The sequence below is a fragment of the Natator depressus genome, chromosome 7 (genome assembly GCF_965152275.1).
Source record: "Natator depressus isolate rNatDep1 chromosome 7, rNatDep2.hap1, whole genome shotgun sequence".
Lineage (NCBI taxonomy): Eukaryota > Metazoa > Chordata > Testudines > Cheloniidae > Natator > Natator depressus.
The window spans coordinates 61,767,832-61,786,152 of NC_134240.1; the positions used below are offsets into that span (position 1 = coordinate 61,767,832).

General features: G+C 43.3%; 1 protein-coding gene across 1 annotated transcript; it reads right to left on the reverse strand.

Annotated features, from left to right (window-relative positions):
- Window positions 1-358: 358 nt before the first annotated feature.
- On the reverse strand, window positions 359-7,533 carry LOC141991590 (dual specificity protein phosphatase 13B-like). Its single transcript, XM_074959928.1, has 3 exons — window positions 7,382-7,533; window positions 2,984-3,204; window positions 359-585 (listed from the first exon to the last, which is right to left on the reverse strand). Exons 1-3 carry the CDS (start codon window positions 7,531-7,533, stop codon window positions 359-361), a joined length of 600 nt encoding a protein of 199 aa, XP_074816029.1.
- Between the last annotated feature and the right edge of the window lie 10,788 nt (window positions 7,534-18,321).

Genomic DNA, 18,321 nt, shown 5'->3' on the forward strand with positions numbered 1-18,321 from the left:
AAAGCACTTTTCACCTCCAAAGAATCCTAACACTTCGCAGACTAATATAAGTGTCATGCATCACTGAAATGCAGTCACCTCTAGGGTGGAGCTTGGCAGCTGCTTAACAGTTTACAGCTATTTCTCACAACAGGTTGAGGGGAGGGAGTGAAGAATACCATAGCCAACTGAGCTACAGGTAGAATTTAGATAGGCTTTATACAATGTATAGATAATAAAGTCAAATAAGCATTTACATATAGAATATGTATTACGCTGCATTTTCAGTTTATGCCCTTGGCTTGGAAAACATAATTCATATTAAAAGAAATCCAGGAAATACTGATAGTGTTGCATCCACTCTCTGTGCAGTTCTGTATTATGGTTCTTTGTTGGCAGATTCTCTAACTCCTTTCCTCTCTTCATTTAATTTGATGTCCAGATCTCGGAGCTGGCTCAGGAATCCTGTATTTGGGCAGATCTCTCTGTGAAAATTCACCATTTTTAAAGCCTCCACAAGCGTCATGTTTTCATGGATCATTAAAAAAGCGAGCACTAAAGATGCAGAGCGGCTTATCCCCATGGCACAGTGAACAAACACTTTACCTGCAAATAAATGAGAAAACATGTGCCCAGTGGGATTTAGAACTTGAAAGGTAAGATAGACCCAGAGGGGTCAAAACAGTCAGAATCAATAAATACAATAAATAGCCAGTTTTTCACTGATTGTTAGTGCATCCTGAGGTGCTATTGGCTTGGGACACTGAAGCTCTCTGGTCGTCCATGTATGAGTAACAGCAATAGCTATACTACTAAATGTATGCCGGAAGGGAGTGGGATCTAGATCTTACAGCAAAGGCTTGGCCGTCAGGACTCCTTGATGATAATCTTGGTTCTGCTATGGACTCACTGTGACTGGAGGTGGTTGAAAAATGGGGTTTTTCTTCTATGGAAAATTTTGGATAAAATTTGAATGCTGAAATGTTTTGGCCAGAAATATTTTGCCCCCAAAATAAAATATTTCAGTTTGGAAAGGCTACCACAGCATCTCATGGGGGTTGTAGTTTAAGTGCTTTGTACTCCCATTTCCCCCTGGTTGGACTATTTCTCCCACTATGGTCACCCATCTTGGAGAAGAGAGGTGATGCATCATGGGAGATCTAATCCAGCCGGAAAGCATGACCTACAGAGGACAATGGGGACATAAAGAAACCAAACTACAACTCCCATTTCCAAATCAAAATATTTTGTTTTCAGGGATTTGGTTTTTTGACAAAAAATTGAAACTTTCTGCAGAAGGTGGATGCTTTTTGTGAAAAATGTTGTTTTCCATGAAAACAGTTTTATCAGAAAATTTTCAACTGGCCCTAATGGTGACCTTCAGCAAGTTATATAATTGGTCTGCACATCAATGTATCACTTGGCTGTAAAATGTGTATGTTACCTACTGTACATCAACAACTGTGATGTGAGGCTTAACTACTGAATATTTTAAAAGCATTCCAGTGGGAAGTGCAGTGTTATCACCGTTATTTTTTTTTTTGTCACCCAAGTGCTGAACTCTTCCCACATCTGTGGTTTCTACACCGGTTTTAAAGGAAGTATCCTCTTGATAGGTGATTTTGACCTCCATGTTGTCCTTGCCTGGCACCTTGTTAGGCAAAACCATCAGGAGGTTGGTAATGGGATATGCAACTTTTAAACTTACAAGTACCTCAAATCTCACAATAAAAGTCTCTGCCTTCATTTTGTAGGCCAAGTGGTTCAGATGTTCCTCAAACCAAGGCAGTTAGACATAGAAAAAAGATTTATAGTCCAGCTGGTTTAATCTACAGCTTTCTCCAGAATAGCTTTAATTATCTCAAATCAGGGGAGAGTCCATCAATTTCCTTGGGAGACTATTCCACAGACTAAAAGCTCTCAGGACAAGAATTTTTTCCTAATACTGCTTAACTTTTTTCTCTCTTACTATCACCTCATTACTCCAAGGTTGTACTCTAAGGGAATTCCACTCCTCTTAGTGTTTGCAAGCTTCTTGTACTTGTAGGACCCTATCATGTCCCCTCTCTTAGCTATTTTTCAGCCAAACTATGTATTAATCTTTCCTCGCAAGTCAAACCCTCCTGTCCCTTTATGTATTTTGTTGCTCTGCTCTGAAACCCTTCTGATAATCTTTCTGGTATTGAGATGCCTCAGAACTGAACACAGTAATCTAGGTACGCCCTCACCAGAACTAATCATAGGTGGACTTTCTCTTCCCATGGTGCTTTGGGGCCCTTAGCCAAGCCATTGAAGATCAGACCCCTTGGCTCATGATTGAAATTTGTGCCCCCAATGGTTGCTGCAAACAAAAAAAATTTAACTCTTCCTCTCTTGAAATGGGGGAAAGATGAAAAATATTGCACCCCACAGAACATAAAATGTTAACACCTTAGTCATTATTGGGATTATGAAATGTTATTTCCAAGTATCAGTGAGGAGCAAACCTCTATTTCCCCCTATGTTACAACACCAGGTGGTTTCTTTTTTCTAATTACACTTAGCACTTAGAGAGCCTGTTACCTTTCCAAAGTACTGTATGAACATGAACCCTCGCCTCAACTTTGCAAAGGTGTAAGTGACTATTCTCTCCATTTTACTTGTGGAGAATCTGAGATGCAAAGCAGTTCATTGCCCAGACCCATGAGGCACTGAGGAGGATGTGGAGGACGATCAGTACATCCCAGGATCAGCTCCTTAATGACTAGTTGCCAAAGACCACACAGCCAGTCAGGATCAGAGGGAACAACTAGACCTAAAAAATTCCTAGCAACTAGGCCATGATGCTAATAGTGATTGGAAAGAATCCCAGTGACTTCAGTGGGCATTGGCTCAGGCCCCCACATCCTTGGTTCATATTGCCTCTCCGGCTTAATTGACTGAAATAGTCTGAATTAGAGCTATAGGTCCCATTCAGAAAAGCACTTACGCACATGCGCCCCATAATATCAAACCCCTTCCTTACCTCCTGGCGTGTGTAAGGCTTTGTGTATGAAATTAGCAGCATCATAGAAAAAGATACTTAAATCAAAGGAAGGGTCATCGAACGCTTCTACTCCATGGTATGCTACTTGCAGATCTTTGTAATATCTGGCTCCTGTGTTGATACTGTACGGCCCATCCGCTGCATTAAGGATGTGAGTAATATTGAGGCTTTGAAGAGTTGCTTTACTTCTAGCAGCCCATCTGTTGAAAGACGATGAAGGTTTTACTGAGATCATTGCTGACTTTCTGCATTAAAATAGCACTGTTTAATGTGAGTACCCACTCACCCTGGGGAAGAATGCAAGCACTGCAGCTCGCTTTACAGGGCATTGAATGGCTAACAGACAACCCTGTTAGTCCATAGTGCCTTGGTCTTAGAGAGATGGCTACTGAAGAATGTGAGATGGTATTGTAACCATCACTTGGAATTTGCCCGCTGCTGGAGCACCAGACTGAGCCTCTAGGTCAGTGGGTCTTTAATTTGATTGCACCCCCTTCTTTGTGTCTGTAGCAGTTTATACCCTCCTTCCCACCACACAAGTACATATACTGATTTTAAAAAAATCAACACACAACTCTCACTGAATATTAAAAACAGTTAGGCATTGATTCAAACTGTAATAAAAGCAAAAGCAAAACTGCGATTGTGTTCGATGCTTACAATTAAATGTGCACACTGCATGACAGCAAACGGATTAATGTACAGGTGGCAACAACTTTCTATCATGCTATACAAGCTTAACAGAAATCCGTCAAAATGCACAGCGCCATCTGAGGACCTGATATGTCTCAAGGAATCAGCTTTGCTAGTTACACATTGCTGTGGGTAAAATGTGCGCAGTAAGTCTTTTTTTTTTTTTTCCCCTAAAGCTTCTCACTCTCCCCCAGAAATACATTCCATGCTCTCACAGGGAGACCCCGATTTGAGAACTGCTGCCCTAGGGGGCGCTACCAAAAGGACTACAACTGAAACAGCTACCAGAGCCCTGTGACACCATTTCCCAGCATGCATGGAGTCAGGGGTGGGGACAGAAAGAACTAGAAATTACTGGTGAGGCTAATACGGAGGCAGTCCCCTGGACCAGTGACAAGCCAGGGCTGCACGCCCCCAGCCAGGGGACAGCCTGACTCTACACAGATAGGTTTAATTTAAGTTTTGAGTTTGGAAAGTGGGAAAGAAACAGCACAGCTCCCACTGCCCCCAAAGCAAGTGCTTGCTCTGCTGTGAGATCTAGCTGCATGGATTGGGTCATTCCAGCACCAGGTAAGCAGCATCCAGCTAGAGAGAGATCCGACCTGGCGCCAGCTACTGAGAGCCAGCCAAGACCCCCGCCCCAGGATTCTAGACCATGGAAACAGCAAGCCTGGTATGAATCCAGAGAAGATCCTGGCCCAGCCAAGCATGAAGAATTAAAGTAAGCTGACTTCTATTTAAACCTGCCCATGTCACAGTGCTGTAACACTCCATCTCAGGATTCAACCTCAAGATGCTATGTTCCTGGGAAGATGCCAAGATGGGAGCTAGAGGTTGGGATAAATTTAACTCTTCCTCTCTTGAAATGGGGGAAAGATGAAAAATATTGCACCCCACAGAACATAAAATGTTAACACCTTAGTCATTATTGGGATTATTGGGATAAAGTGTTGGGAGGTGAGGGGTTTGTTTGTTTGTTTAATGTTTAGTACTTATTAGATAACCGTAACCCTTTCCTTCCCTTGATCCTGTTTTCCTGTTCCAGTAAAGCCTCCCTTTGGCCTTGGCTAGACTTGCGCGTTACAGCACAATAAAGCTGCCCAGAGCGCTGTACCTCACTCCCCGTCCACATTGGCAAGGCACGTACAGCGCTGGGTCTCCATGGCTACAGCACTGCCGGTCCTCCACCTCCCCCAGAGGAATACAGTTTGTTGCGCCGCCGCTGGTGTGCTGCGGCGCCAGTGTGGCCGCCCAATGCGCTCTGTTTGGCCTCCAGAAGTATTCGGAAGTGTCCCACGATGCCTGTTCTAGCCACTCTGGTCATCAGTTCGAACTCTACTGCCCTGGCCTCAGGTGACCAACCATCAGACACGCCCTTTAAATTCTCTGGGAATTTTGAAAATCACCTTCCTGTTTGCTCAGCTAGGTGTGGAGTGCTCTCAGCGAATCTTTCCAGGTGACCATGCCTCCATGTGCCAGGCGAGCCCCGTACGGAGCAATGGAGAATTGCTGGACCTCATCAGTGTTTGGGGGGAGGAAGCTGTCCAGTCCCAGCTGCGCTCCAGCCGTAGGAATTACGATACCTTCGGGCAGATATCAAGGGGCATGAGGGAAAGGGCCATGACCGGGACACACTGCAGTGCAGGATTAAAGTGAAGGAGCTGTGGAGTGCCTACCGCAAAGCCCGCGAGGCAAACGGCCACTCGGGTGCTCCCTGCACGACCTGCCGATTCTACAAAGAGCTGGACGCGGTACTTCGGGGCTCCATTTCCTGCAGACCGAAACGGAACACAGATCACGCTGCACAGAAACCATTGAAAGATGGCACCAAATGTGGATGGAAACACAGAGATTGCTGGGATGCGAAGTGATGCATCACGGGGCATTAGGACAGGACCCAGAATGCCCCGCACCCCACGCCCCCTTCCTACAACCCATGACACCAGAATGGGAAGAGATGCTCTGTGGGATACCTGCCCATAATGCACCACTCCCAATGCCGCTGCAAGTGCCGCAAATGTGGCCACAACAGTGCGCTGGCAGCTGCCAATGTGGACAGACTGCAGCGCTTTCCCTACTCAGCTGTACGAAGGCAGGTTTAACTCAGAGCACTGTACATCTGCAAGTGTAGCCAAGGCCTTTGTTATGCTGCTCTTTTGGGTATGTTCTTCCTTTGCTGGGGTTTCTGTTTATGTACTTCATTGTCCCTCATGTACTAGGCTTTGCACTCCTTGCCAGCTGGTTGTATTGATTTTTCTCAAAGGGCAGCATCCCTGTGCACTGGGCAGTGAGGAGTCACCTTGGGTGGAGGCACCACATGCCAGCAAATACCCAGGACCCAACCTGTGCAAGGAGAAGGAAGAAGCAACTCCTAATATTGATGGTGGCAAGCAGCATGGAGAGAGAAGGGAGAAGGTTTGAGCCACGCTTCAGGGAAGGGGCTACATGAGTACGGATCAGCCTGTGAGATACCAGTTGTTCAGGTATTTCCTCCTTGTAGTTAATCACTGGGAATGTTGTTCAGTGATTAGAGCAAAGGATAGTAGTTAGGACTCTCCTTTAACTATCCACACCGATCCCACTTCTTGAAAATAGCCATTCTTTCTTGGGTTCCATTCCTGTTTCTGACACTGACTCACTGTGTGACCTTGAACAAGTCATTTCCCTTCTCCAGGCCTCCCTGATTTCCCATCTGTAAAATGGGGATAAAGTTATTGCACAAGGAAGTTGTGATGTTTGTATGATGTTTTTAAAGCACTTTAAGATTCTCGGATGAAAAGCAATTTAGACAAATAGTTTGTCTGGTGATTAATAGAGAGAGGCAAAGTAGCTCAGCATAGCAACGTCTCTTTTGCCACAAGTACAAAGTAATTGTGTAATATGTTTTGATATTTAGTTATAAGCTGGTAAAAGAAATTCTGCTTTTGCATCTGCAGGGCCTCCTACCATATAATTATGGGACTTTGTCCTCTCTTCATTCTGACTCCTAAGGCTGAACCTCTTGGACCTCAGTTACCTGTCTGTAAAATGGGCATAATAATACTTCCTTTCTCACTCATTGTCCATCTTATTTAGAGCATAATGTCTTAAGGGCAGGGACTCTCTCTTAGCATGTATATGTACAGTGCTTAGCACAATGAGATCGCGATCTCAGTTTGGGGCCTTCTAGGCACTATTATATACAGAGGGGAATAGACACCTTTTTTTTTTTTTTGAGGTACCTAGAGTTAAAAGATAATAAAATAAGAGCTGTTGAATGTCACTTGAAGGAGTAGCTTTGTACCATAACTAAATGAGTCCACTTCTAATATAGTGAGATAAATGAATTTCTGTTTTAAACTGTTTCCTTTATAAATGCAAACTCTAAATATTTGGAGGAGGTAAAGCCCCCCAAGACCCAGTTGTCAATGTCCATGATACAAATAATAAATAAGTTTATCTTGCTAAAATCCATTGTGATCCATGGAACGTAGAAAGCACAGCTCAGGCAGACTATGAGTAAGTTATATGTGTATATGTCAAGCTTCTCATGACATCCAAACCACTTGAGGCTGACTGTCATGGTGTTTGGCTTTGGAGCCCTGTGATGTGAGCATAGCTTTACCTCTCACTGTTAACCACCTCTACACCCCTCCATCTCTCTCTAGTGTGCAAGTAACAACACAATATACAATATCCCCTTACGCATCTCCCAGGAATAGGTTTGGCCAGACTTGGTCCAAATGATTGTCAGACCCTCCTCTGAACCAGAACAGCTTCTGAAGGTCAGATAGTGCTGGTGTTTCATATGGTGCCTGGCTGCTGGTTTCAGAGGAATAGCTCTTGGTGTGAAGCATACCTCCTCTTCTGTTTCATGCACTCAGGTGATATCCCAAAGAGCTTTTCTGAAATAAACCAAGAGAAGCTTTTCATACATAACTAATATTCTCTGTAAATTAGTCCTGTTCTTTGCCCTCCAAATAATTTTGCATTATTATTAGAAGAGTGTACAGTTGAGCCTGAACGTGTTGCTAAAGGCAGCCAGCCATGAGGGTTGCCTCTGCACTGTCACTATACAGGTATGGAATTTGTCCCTCAGGAAAGCAGCATCATAAGACAGTGTAGTAATTTCTTGTCAAATCATGCTGTGGAGAAGAAAAGCCCAGCCCCTTCCAAATGCATTGTGATTAACACTCTCCCTCCCCCCTCAGATAATCCTCAGCAACAGCACCCTGCCTTAGTACATCATTCACTGTGACGAACACAGGTATAATGATAAAGCCACCACCACCACACATGTCCAGCAGCTCCGAGTAAACATCTAATTCACTGCTTGATACTTTAAGGTACTGTCGTTCCACTGCACTGCATTTTGTAGTTTTGAAAATGAATTCAGCTGTGGTGAAAAGTGTCAAACTGGTGCATTGCCACGTGGAGTGAGAAAGGGGGGCTTGAAATGCATTTAATGATGATGTATCCACAGAACAGGTACAGTATGGGCAGCAACAATGGATCTCAACCCTACACTGGAGATGCCATTTTTAGAAGCAAGGGAATAGTTCAGTCTCCATGTCTATTCCGTGACAGGTCCCTTAAATATTGTGGCCCAGGGACATCTCATTATGTTCTGTACTAAGGAGAAACATCATCCAAGCCCTTCTTGCCTGGCATGGGGCTTGTACACCCTGTCACGTCTTCCTTGACACACCTGAAAGAAGAAATTGAGTATCTACATCTCTTTTGCAATGACATTTGCTGCTGTGGTAGTGCAAAAACCCATTTGTTGATTTCTCAGTAAATAAGCCTCTCCAATAGGTCCGGATGTCCTACTGAGCAATGAGGTTTCTCTTGCATGCTCAACTGAAACCTTTATTACTTAACACTGCACTAGACTGGCATTTTATATCGACCATTAAGATTGAGCAAATTTCATTCCCAATTGCCTTTGCTACGTCTTAAATAATTTCTGAGATAATGAGGTCATCTTGGTTGGGGTGATGATTCCATCAACCCAATGATGCTAGTGACAAGTTAAACCAACATTTCAGAACACATCCATCTGACTCCTTTGAGTCTGGATTGCAGAAATACAGTCATTTAAATACATTCATTTTTGCCCACTGCAAAACCCATTCATTTCTATTACCCTTGACAAAGGTTGTGATAATTTGTTTGCTTAGATTGTGAGTTTTTCTGAACAGAGACCAGGCCTTTCTCTCTGTTTGGAAAGCTCCTAGCATGTGGTGGGTGCCACAGCAATGCACATTATAAAGGAGGATCGGCAAGAAGGGGGAGAGATGGCAGAGGTGGCATCATGCTATTCAGCAACCTGTTGCCAGATCAGTACTGGCAAATGGACATGGGGGATCAAACCCCAGGCAGTGTGTGGCCCTACCAGGGCAGGCTCTTACCTGCCTCCTGAAAGATGCCTGAAAGGTCTGTCTCTTTTATTATATACTTTGGCAACAGTTGCATAGCTTGTCATGCCAATAAAATCTCTTTAAACGGAATTATTGCAATTCTCGCCTCCAAAGAACATTGCACTTTTACCAGTGATCAACTTGACATTCTGATTCAGATCCAAACTTTCCCCAAAGCGCAGAACTATGTGGATTGAGGTGGTTTAGATACAATAGAAAGCCAGAGCTAAATCTGGGAGTGCTTTGAATCTGTTCTATTCCTCATAAATTCTTATACCTTGTTCATTTTTGTAATATCGGGACACCTGTACCCACGGTTTGGGTTTACACTCATCTCTATAATTTTCCAAGTTTTGCACCATGTTCTTTTCTTCAACAGCAGAGACAGCTTTGGGGCATACACACAAAAAAATAGCAGAAAGGATTTATTTTGAGAAAAGCAGTTTTTCACCTGTGTGGGGAAAAATGCAGACAATATAGCAGGGTTTTGAATACTCCAGATATATTCCTTTGTGAGATTTTAGCCTACACACGATTTTTTTTTCTTTCGTGCTAATTTCAAGAGCACTAACAACTTTCCTCAGGAAAGGAGCTCTCATTGGGGTGACCATTTAATATGCAATAAGATGAAATTAAGCAAAGGGAAATGCAGGTTAGGAGAAATTCCCGAACAGTAAGGTCTGTTGATCCATTAGACTTTCCAAGGAAAGTGCTTGAACCTCAATTACTTTAGATGTTTAAAAGTAGATTGGATCAACACTGAGGAACATACTGTAGGAAGGTGTCCAGCAGAGACAGCAAGGCACAAATAAGATGGGATCTAAAAGGGGTCTCTTTTTGTCCCATCTCTCTCGTATGATTTTAGTTTTCTGCTATAGTCCGTAAGCTTTTAACATTTTTCTCCCCTCTCCCATGGTCGTGGTTCAGGGACTTATGTCAGAGGAGCTCTGTGCACCTTGCGGGATTGAGCCCTTGGTGCTGAATGGTTGCTTCACCATTTCATGCCCTGTCATGCATTCTGTAACAAAGTGCCCTTTCATACAGCCCTTCGATTTCCCAGGAAGTGTGCAGCATCATTTGCTCCACATGACTAATACCAAACAAACAAGTTCCTCTTATCATCATGGAGTGTAACTCCTAATCATTCCACCCTGTTTTGTGCTGCATTGCCCTTGAGATGAATTCGTCTGTGCAGCCTTTAGGAGTTACACCAGATGATTGGACTAATGAGGAAAATTATATGAAAATTTTAATTGAAGACCTGGGTCTTTGTTGAGGTGGTTTTCGTTTTTTTAAAGATACTAAAAGACCGAGCTGTAAAGCTGGCAAAAAGTGCTGCCACTGATTGTGTGTTTGTAAACCACCCTGCAGGGCTAATTGAAACCGGTCCATTTTTGGTGACAATCAGCAACTGTAGGAAGGTATGGTCCCTTGTAATTAGAAAATAAGTTCTGGAGAGAAAAATGTTACAAGGGCTTTAAATAGGAAACTTTTTTTGCAAAGATCTAGTCCACATACATTAGAGAGGATTATTTTTAATTCCAAAACTAGACTGTAGCTTGGGAACATTTTAGGATTGTATTACTGCATGGATTTTTTTAACAAGCTTGTACCTTTAGGAAAGGATTAAGACAGGGTGGAAATCTTAAATGTAACCAATATGGATTTATTTCCTTGCTTCACAGAGAGCGTGAGAGCAACTTCAATATGATGTTATTAAGCATTAGTTTACAAATGCACAAAGCACTGAGTCCGAACTGGCCAGGCTTTGGCTGGGCCCTGTGTCTGCAGAGCAGTGATATTTGATTCCGGAAGCCTCAGGTTCCACTCTGCAGTCATTCTGGAGCCACCCTATCCCCAAAGCCCCACCCCCATGGTAGGTATCCTGCAAGTGGTTCAGCACCCCTAATTTTATTGCAGACTCCAACTGACTCAGTGCCTGTCGCTTGCTGAGGTGGGAAGTACCAAATAAACGAGGCAGGCTCTAGTTCATTTCCTGAACAGTTAGTATGTACTACAGGGCCTTGTCTACATAAGTATTTCATCTGTCTGTGGCAGCAGTTCTCAAACTGTGCATTTAGACTTGCTGGGATCTGGGTCAGAGGCCCGAGGGCTTCAGCCCTGGGTCGCGGGGCTTGGGTTACAGGCCCCACACCTAGGGCTGAGGCCGTTGGGCTTTGGCCCCCCTGCTCGGGGAGGTGGGGCTCAGGCTTCAGTCCCCCCTCCTGGAGTCGTGAAGTAACTTACATTGACAGAAGGGGGTTGTGGTGCAATTGAGTTTGAGAATTGCTAGTCTACGGTACCTCAGTGCTTCACAAACTTTTACTGTGTTTATCCACAATACTCTGGTGACACAGTAAGTAGTAGTATTCCCATTGTATGGTTGGAGAACTGAGGCAGAGAGAGACTAAGTGACTTACCTAAGAGAGTGTGTGGTGGAGCAGGGAACTGAACCTGGCTGGAGCAGATCCCAGGCTAACATCCTGACCACTGAAGCATTCTTTCCCTCTCCTTTTACCATCACTTTCCCCAGTGGTGCACCTCCACTGGTGATAATGGAGGTGGAATAATTAACATAGACCAGCCACAGGTGTCTTTAGATAACAAGGGCTTAAATTAGAATGTAAATTTATCTTAGTCTGTCTTTTGTACAGCACCTAACACAGTGGAGCCCTTGATCAAAGCATCCGGGTGCTGCTGTCATACAAATATTAAATAATAATATAAAACAAAAGTTTGACAGTAAAACCAATACAAACAAAATAGCTAAACACTTGAAAGATTCAAACAGTAACACCAAGCATGAAATCATTACTCAGTTAGCATGGCTCTTTTTACTGCTTCTGCACTTGGACATCTGTCGGCTCCATCTCCTTCTTCCTCTTTTTCTATATGAACATCTTTTTATTCTGCAGACGTCTTTCCATTGCCTGCCCTTCTCTCTCAGGTAATACATCCTGGGGCCCTTTGTCTTCATTATGGAAGAACCCAGTCAGGGAAAGAACCAAGGAAATGATCATGTGAGTGGAATTACACATTGACTGTAACCTTGAATCTGATCTCTTCTCTCTCTCCCCCCTCTCCACACACACATCCGTCCCCCGAAAAGACCCAATCTCTCTCTTGAAATTTTGGCCAGAATCTTGAGCTCAGGAAATCCAAAAGTCTCTTGAGGCAGGACACAGTCTCATGTGCAGAAACAGGCACATTTAAAAGTAATAGCCAAGTTAAAGCAGCCAGATGGGAACCTAGCAGGCGACTGAAAGGGGAACTCTGTATTTTCCATACAAGCCTAGAGGGACTTGTTTGCAGGAATTAGAATCTCTCACCAGCAGTTCACTGCAGCTCTAATACCAAGTGATATTGAAAGCAAGAAGCGGGTTATGGCTGATGGTTAAATGAGGCACCTACAGGGATTTTGAAATGAGATCCTGCACTCACCCTTATATAGCCCATGCACATGGCAGAGCAATATTGCTTTCTTGGCTGACTTCATCATATTTTATAGCCTTTTATTTTGCCAATTCTCAAACAGCAGGAACTATAGAAGTTCATTGCTCTCCCTAAATATTTAGGGCCTGATTCTCCTCTCTGTTACACTAGTGGAGTTGTTCCTGATTTGCACCAAAGTAACGGAGAGCAGAATCTGTCCGTCCGACTCTTTGACAGTCTCTGTTTAATGCACTGCTGTGTTAATGCTGTTTTAATTATTCTGGTCTGAAGAGAAAAGCAGAATGAATGATTAAAGCACCGTTTGTTTTTTAAAGTAAACTTACTGCTTGGGAAAGTTGTCTGATGCATCTGGAGAATACAGACCCCTCTTTAACCACAGTTTAGGGACAAAACAGGGAACAACACTGCAAGTTTCTCCTCATGACACTCAGAACCCAATTGTCCTCCAAATGCATCTAAGCCCTGGATTGTAGAGGCCCCCTTTCTGGCGGGGAGAATATTGAAATCTTCATATCCATTCCTTCCTTGATGTCTCTGCTGAGACAGACTTCCAATTAATGCCAGACCTGGGGCAGTTGTGATATGGACCCCTGTCCTTTATGAATTAGACTGAGAGATAGCAATTTTTGGTCGTACTGGCCTGGGCTAGATTTGAATCAGGACGTTAGAGGTGAATGACTCTTTGCCTTATTACTAGTCCTCATGGGCCATCTATTTCCCTTCACGTTCCTCCTTACTTACTGTTTAATTGCAGTGTAGACTTCCAGGCTCAGGCTGGAAGCCAGGCTGTAGGATCCTGCGAGGTGGGAGGGTCCCAGAGTTTGGGTGCAGCCCAAGCCTGAAAGTCTACATTGCAATTAAACAGCCCCACAGCCTGAGCCCTGCGAGCCTGAGTCAGCTGGCATGGGCCAGCTGCAGGTGTCTAATTGCAGTGTAGACATGCCCTAAGTGTCAGGAATCATGGCCTGCAGCAAAGTCAGTCTCCAGGCAACCTAATGAACACAGCTGACCTGGAGCAGGCTCCCTCATTGGCAACACCCCCAGACCGATGGGAAGACTCAGCAGACTGGCTCGTAAGCCCAGCAGCTGCAACATTTCAATGGCTGCTCAAGCCTTTTGCTTAGGTCTGTGATCGCTCCTGTGTCTGCTTGTTCCCAGCCCTGCCCCTACCTTGTTCCAGCCCTGCCCTGTCTCGTTTCACTCATGGTAACTTGGTACGAACCTTTGGTTCTGGTTCCTGACCTCTGACCCTTGGCTCTGACTCCTGACTATCCACACCTGTTCTGATGCTAGGCCTGACTCTCCTCTGATCACTAGGCATGGCTGCCCATGGCCTGGTCATGTGACACGAAGGGCTTGTCTCCACAAACAATGAGAGCGCAGCAAGCTGGGTGTGACTCTACCCTGCGCTAGCCTGCTGTGTTCTGACTGTCTATCCACACCCTGCTGATGCATGTGACCAGTTTGTTTAAAGTGTTTTGAGGTAGGCCCCTGTAAAGAGGACTCACCGGGGTCTAATTGTTCATGTACCATGAATGAAATCCTGGCTGACTGGTGGAGAAGAGGCATTCCTTTGCTGTACCTTTCACTGCTAGTGGGAAATACTTGATAGTGGGTATGTTAACACGTGTGTTGTTCTCTCCTATCAGAATTATACCCCCTTGAAGGCCCCTCTTCCCAATGCTACTGATCTAAGCTCAGTGAATGTGTGAGCGATGGCCACAAAGGATGGGTCACTGGGAAGAGGCTTCTGGAGAAAAAATAGAAGGTTCTTGTGCTTCTTGCACACTTCAGTTGCTCCCAAGGGGGTGGGTAGTGAAGCAGGATTGACTGAGCTGCCCTACTCAGCAAACCAGCCCTTCCTGATTAAAACTACTAGGATGACATTTAAAGAAAGAAGTCTCTAAAGTCTGTCGGGTTTAAGAATATTCCTCTAGAGCTCTATTGAGGTTCAGCTCAGAGGGATCTGTGTCTGAGTTAATGGACGTTTCTGTCGAACATCGAGGTGGCAGACTCTGGTAAAAAAGGAAGTTTTGAAATACATCGTGGAAGACTTTGAAAAATGGGGACTCGGTGGCTTGCAATGCTTTTGCCAAATGCAAGGCTGCAAGTTTAACAGGAAGGCAGCTTTTCAATCTGCAATTAACAGAAGAAAAAAATCATTATACCTTAGCAACTGGTACCTATTTGCTATCTAATATGCTGTCACTGGCACGTTACCTGGCCTTTCCACAAGCCTTTGGTATCCTCTCTGAATCTGCTGTTGGCAACTCAGCATGTGTCCAGTCCAGAGTGGGTTTTTTTCCTCCTCTAGTTCTTTTCCTAGGCACTTATGTCCAATGGATAAACCCTACAGCTTGTCTGTGTACTGCTGGATTAAGTTGTTGATTCTCCCTGATTTAAAATAGCTGTAGTTTTAAGTCTTGCTACCAGCAGTCAGAACTGTGCTACCTGGTGTAATTAGGAAAGTACAACAGCACCATCCAGATAATAGTTTATTTACTGTATGAACTTCACTCTGATCTTAAAATAGCGACAGTAATGGAGCAAGGAGGCTGTGAATCAGGAGATGCTCAAGAAGAAGGATTCCCTTAAGACAAAGTACTCCCCAGGCTGGAAGAATTAGAGCTAAAGCAAGAGAAATAAAGTGACCTTGACATTGCTAACAGTCCACCAAGTGCTGTCACAGCGTTCAGATTTCATCAGTGTCAAAAACTGTCAGTAGGCATAAGGTACATCAGTCCTGATACAAACGTCGATGGGGAGAAAAGATTGAAAGGAAAAAAGTCTTGAAAGCAGAAGGAAAGACAAATAAGCATGTTAATATCCTGCCATTCAAAAAGGTTCTAAAGCACTTACCCTTCTTCAGGCAGTGCAGATGTGTGTGATTGTGGATTAAAAGGTCTTTTACTTCTACTTGATTTACTCCTTGACCGATTTCATCTGGCTGATGCTGTCAATAAAAAGATGACAATGCTGTCAAGCTTGCAGGATTTCAGAATATCTGACAGCACAGGTAAAGGCTTTCAATGTTCCTCAGCAGTACGGCGAATGGCATTCTCTACTGCTTACTTTAAAGGAGCTGGGAGAAACAGCTCAAAGTGCCTTCCCTCCTTGCAGCTTGCAAGGATGAGCATGGGAAAGACACTCTCCATCAAGTGTGCATGGCTTTAACTCTCTGGGCTGGAATTTCAAATGAAAAGACTCCAAAAATCTCTAGTCTGAGGAATATCCTGGCAGTCAAATTGTTGGGACAAACAATGCGTCATTCAGGGAACACTGTCAACTTGGATTTTACTTGGATATTTTTTTAAATTGAGTAATTAAAAAGCAATCAGGTTTCCGATAGCACATTCGTTAAATAGGATTACAGATTTTTTTTAAAAAAAATCTCTCAAAATGTGTTTTAATAAGGGTGTTTCTGTTCTCTTGGTGATGCTTATAAGGGAGGAAGCATTGCAAACTAGTTGGGGCACTGAATTAGAAATCAGGAAACTTGGTTTCTGTACCCTCCTCTGCCACTGACCTGCAGTGTGACCCTGGGCAAAACACACTACCTCTCTGTGCGTCTGTCATGTCTATTTAGGTTGTAAGCTCTCTGTCCCTCATTATGTGTTTGTTTAGCAGCATAGCACCCAGTTCAGGGGGATCGTGATCTTTGGGCAGCTAGGTGCTACCAGAATATAAAGAATGAGAATAATTTTTCCAGCAAAGGAGAGTTGGCAACGCCCCCAAAAATGTACTGGTCCCCCCCCAGGTCTGCTTCCTCTCTGTGCAGTTGTCTGCCTGTTGCCTAACGTCGCTTTCAGGTTTGTTGCTTTTCCTGGTAAACCCTGCCTTGAGTATGTGAGTTCTGCCCAGAGCAGTCCATGCAAATGACAAGCAACAGAACTTGACTATGACAGAAGGGGCTTCTGAATGCATCAAGTACACAGGGAGAAAAGATATTTGTTCCCCCAACTTTGCATCACTGATTTCCACCACTCAGCAGAGGAGCAAAACTATTCTTCAGATTATCTTTAAATTCGTATTCTGCAATGATTCTGACGCACTGTGCTAAGTGCCATCATCTCCTATAGAATGAACTGAGAGCACCAATGGAACTGCATCTCTCGGAATTGGGCACTTACATTACAGACATTATATATCATTCACTATCTACTAATTGCATCTGTTGTCTATGACACATGAATGTGGATTGATTCTTCCATATAATAGGCCAAACCCTAACACCTCTGAACTTCGGGGGAGTTCAGATTTTGATCTGGAAATCCCACTGGCAGGAATTCAACGTCCAAGGTTTTGGTTCAGTCCATTGTAAAGCTATGTACTCAAGGCGAAGTTTTTAAAGGCATTTAAGCATCTAACGCCCTTTAAAAAGTCTGGCTTAGTTCTGCAACATACTCTGTGCTGGAAGGCTGAAGGTTCAGGGTGCAAATGATGATGCTTATAATGTGATGGGAAGTTGTTGTACATAATAGATATTGAGAGGAAGGGGTGGTCCAATGGCTAGTGATCTAGCCTGTGACTTGGGAAACCTGGTATCAGTTCCTTGCTTGGTTTCAGCCTTTGTGTGACCTTGGCCAAGACACTTTTTCTCTCTCTGCCTCTATTCCCCATTTGCAAAATGGGGATTCTACTTCACATAGGTGTTCCGAGGATAAATACATTAAAGTTTGCAAGATGGTCAGATACAATGGTAATGGTGGGCCACATGAGTACCATAGACAGAGGATGTTTGAGCTGATCTCAGTTTCTTACACTGCAAAATGTAGTGTTTTGCCAATGCTAGTACTTTTCTCATCTAACACGTGTAACTTCAAATAGCTCTTTTACCGAAACTCCTTTTTACTTTCTTCTGCGTGTTGGAGTTTCTCTTAGATTTTCTGGGTCATCTTGTTACTTGCTCAGTATTTAGTATATTGTGAAGTTCTCTACAGGGCAGAGACCATTTCCTACTATGTATTTGTGCAGCGCCTAGCACAGCGAGGCTTTGCTCCTGACTGAGCCTTTGAGTAATACTGTAATGCAAATAATAAATAGACTTGGTCAAACAAGAAGCCTATTTTCATGGGGGTGAAAATGTGAAAATTTGAAGCTGACGTGATTTTGGAGTATTTGAAACTGCTCCATTTTTCATCTTTTAAAAATCTTGCTTGAACTTTGTTTTTGATTTTACTTCCAACGTTTTTATAAAAAATGATATTGGAAACTTTATTAAAATTGTCCTTGAAATGTTTTATTTACTGAAAACCAGGTTTCAGTAAATAAAACATTTCAACCACCATTTCAGTAATGTTTTCAATAACACTTTTCATAACAATAAAAAATTGTGGAAAATATTTGGAAAAAGAAAACATGATTTTTTTTTTTTAAAAATAAACATTTTCAACAATGTCAATTTATTGTGAAATATTTCACTTTTGAAAAAAGGCAATTTTTCAGTGAAAGTCTTTGTTCAAATAATTTCCCTAGCTCTAATAGATAATAATAGCCGCATAGTGATGCATTGTGTCTTTCAGACAGCTGATCATGAGTGTGGCTCTGTTTTGCTGATTTCTTACTATTCACATCTTAGAGCATCTAAGCAACAGTATATAATTGTGCATTCAAGAGTGAGGGTTGGTATATTATCTATAACAGTATATATTTGAAATATAGGTTTGTTGTGTTTTTTGGTCTAAGCCAGCACCACAGTTTGTATCATGGTTATATAGGGAGTTCCTAAACAGAGAAGTAGCTTCTATATGTTCGTTGTGCAAGATCCCCAGT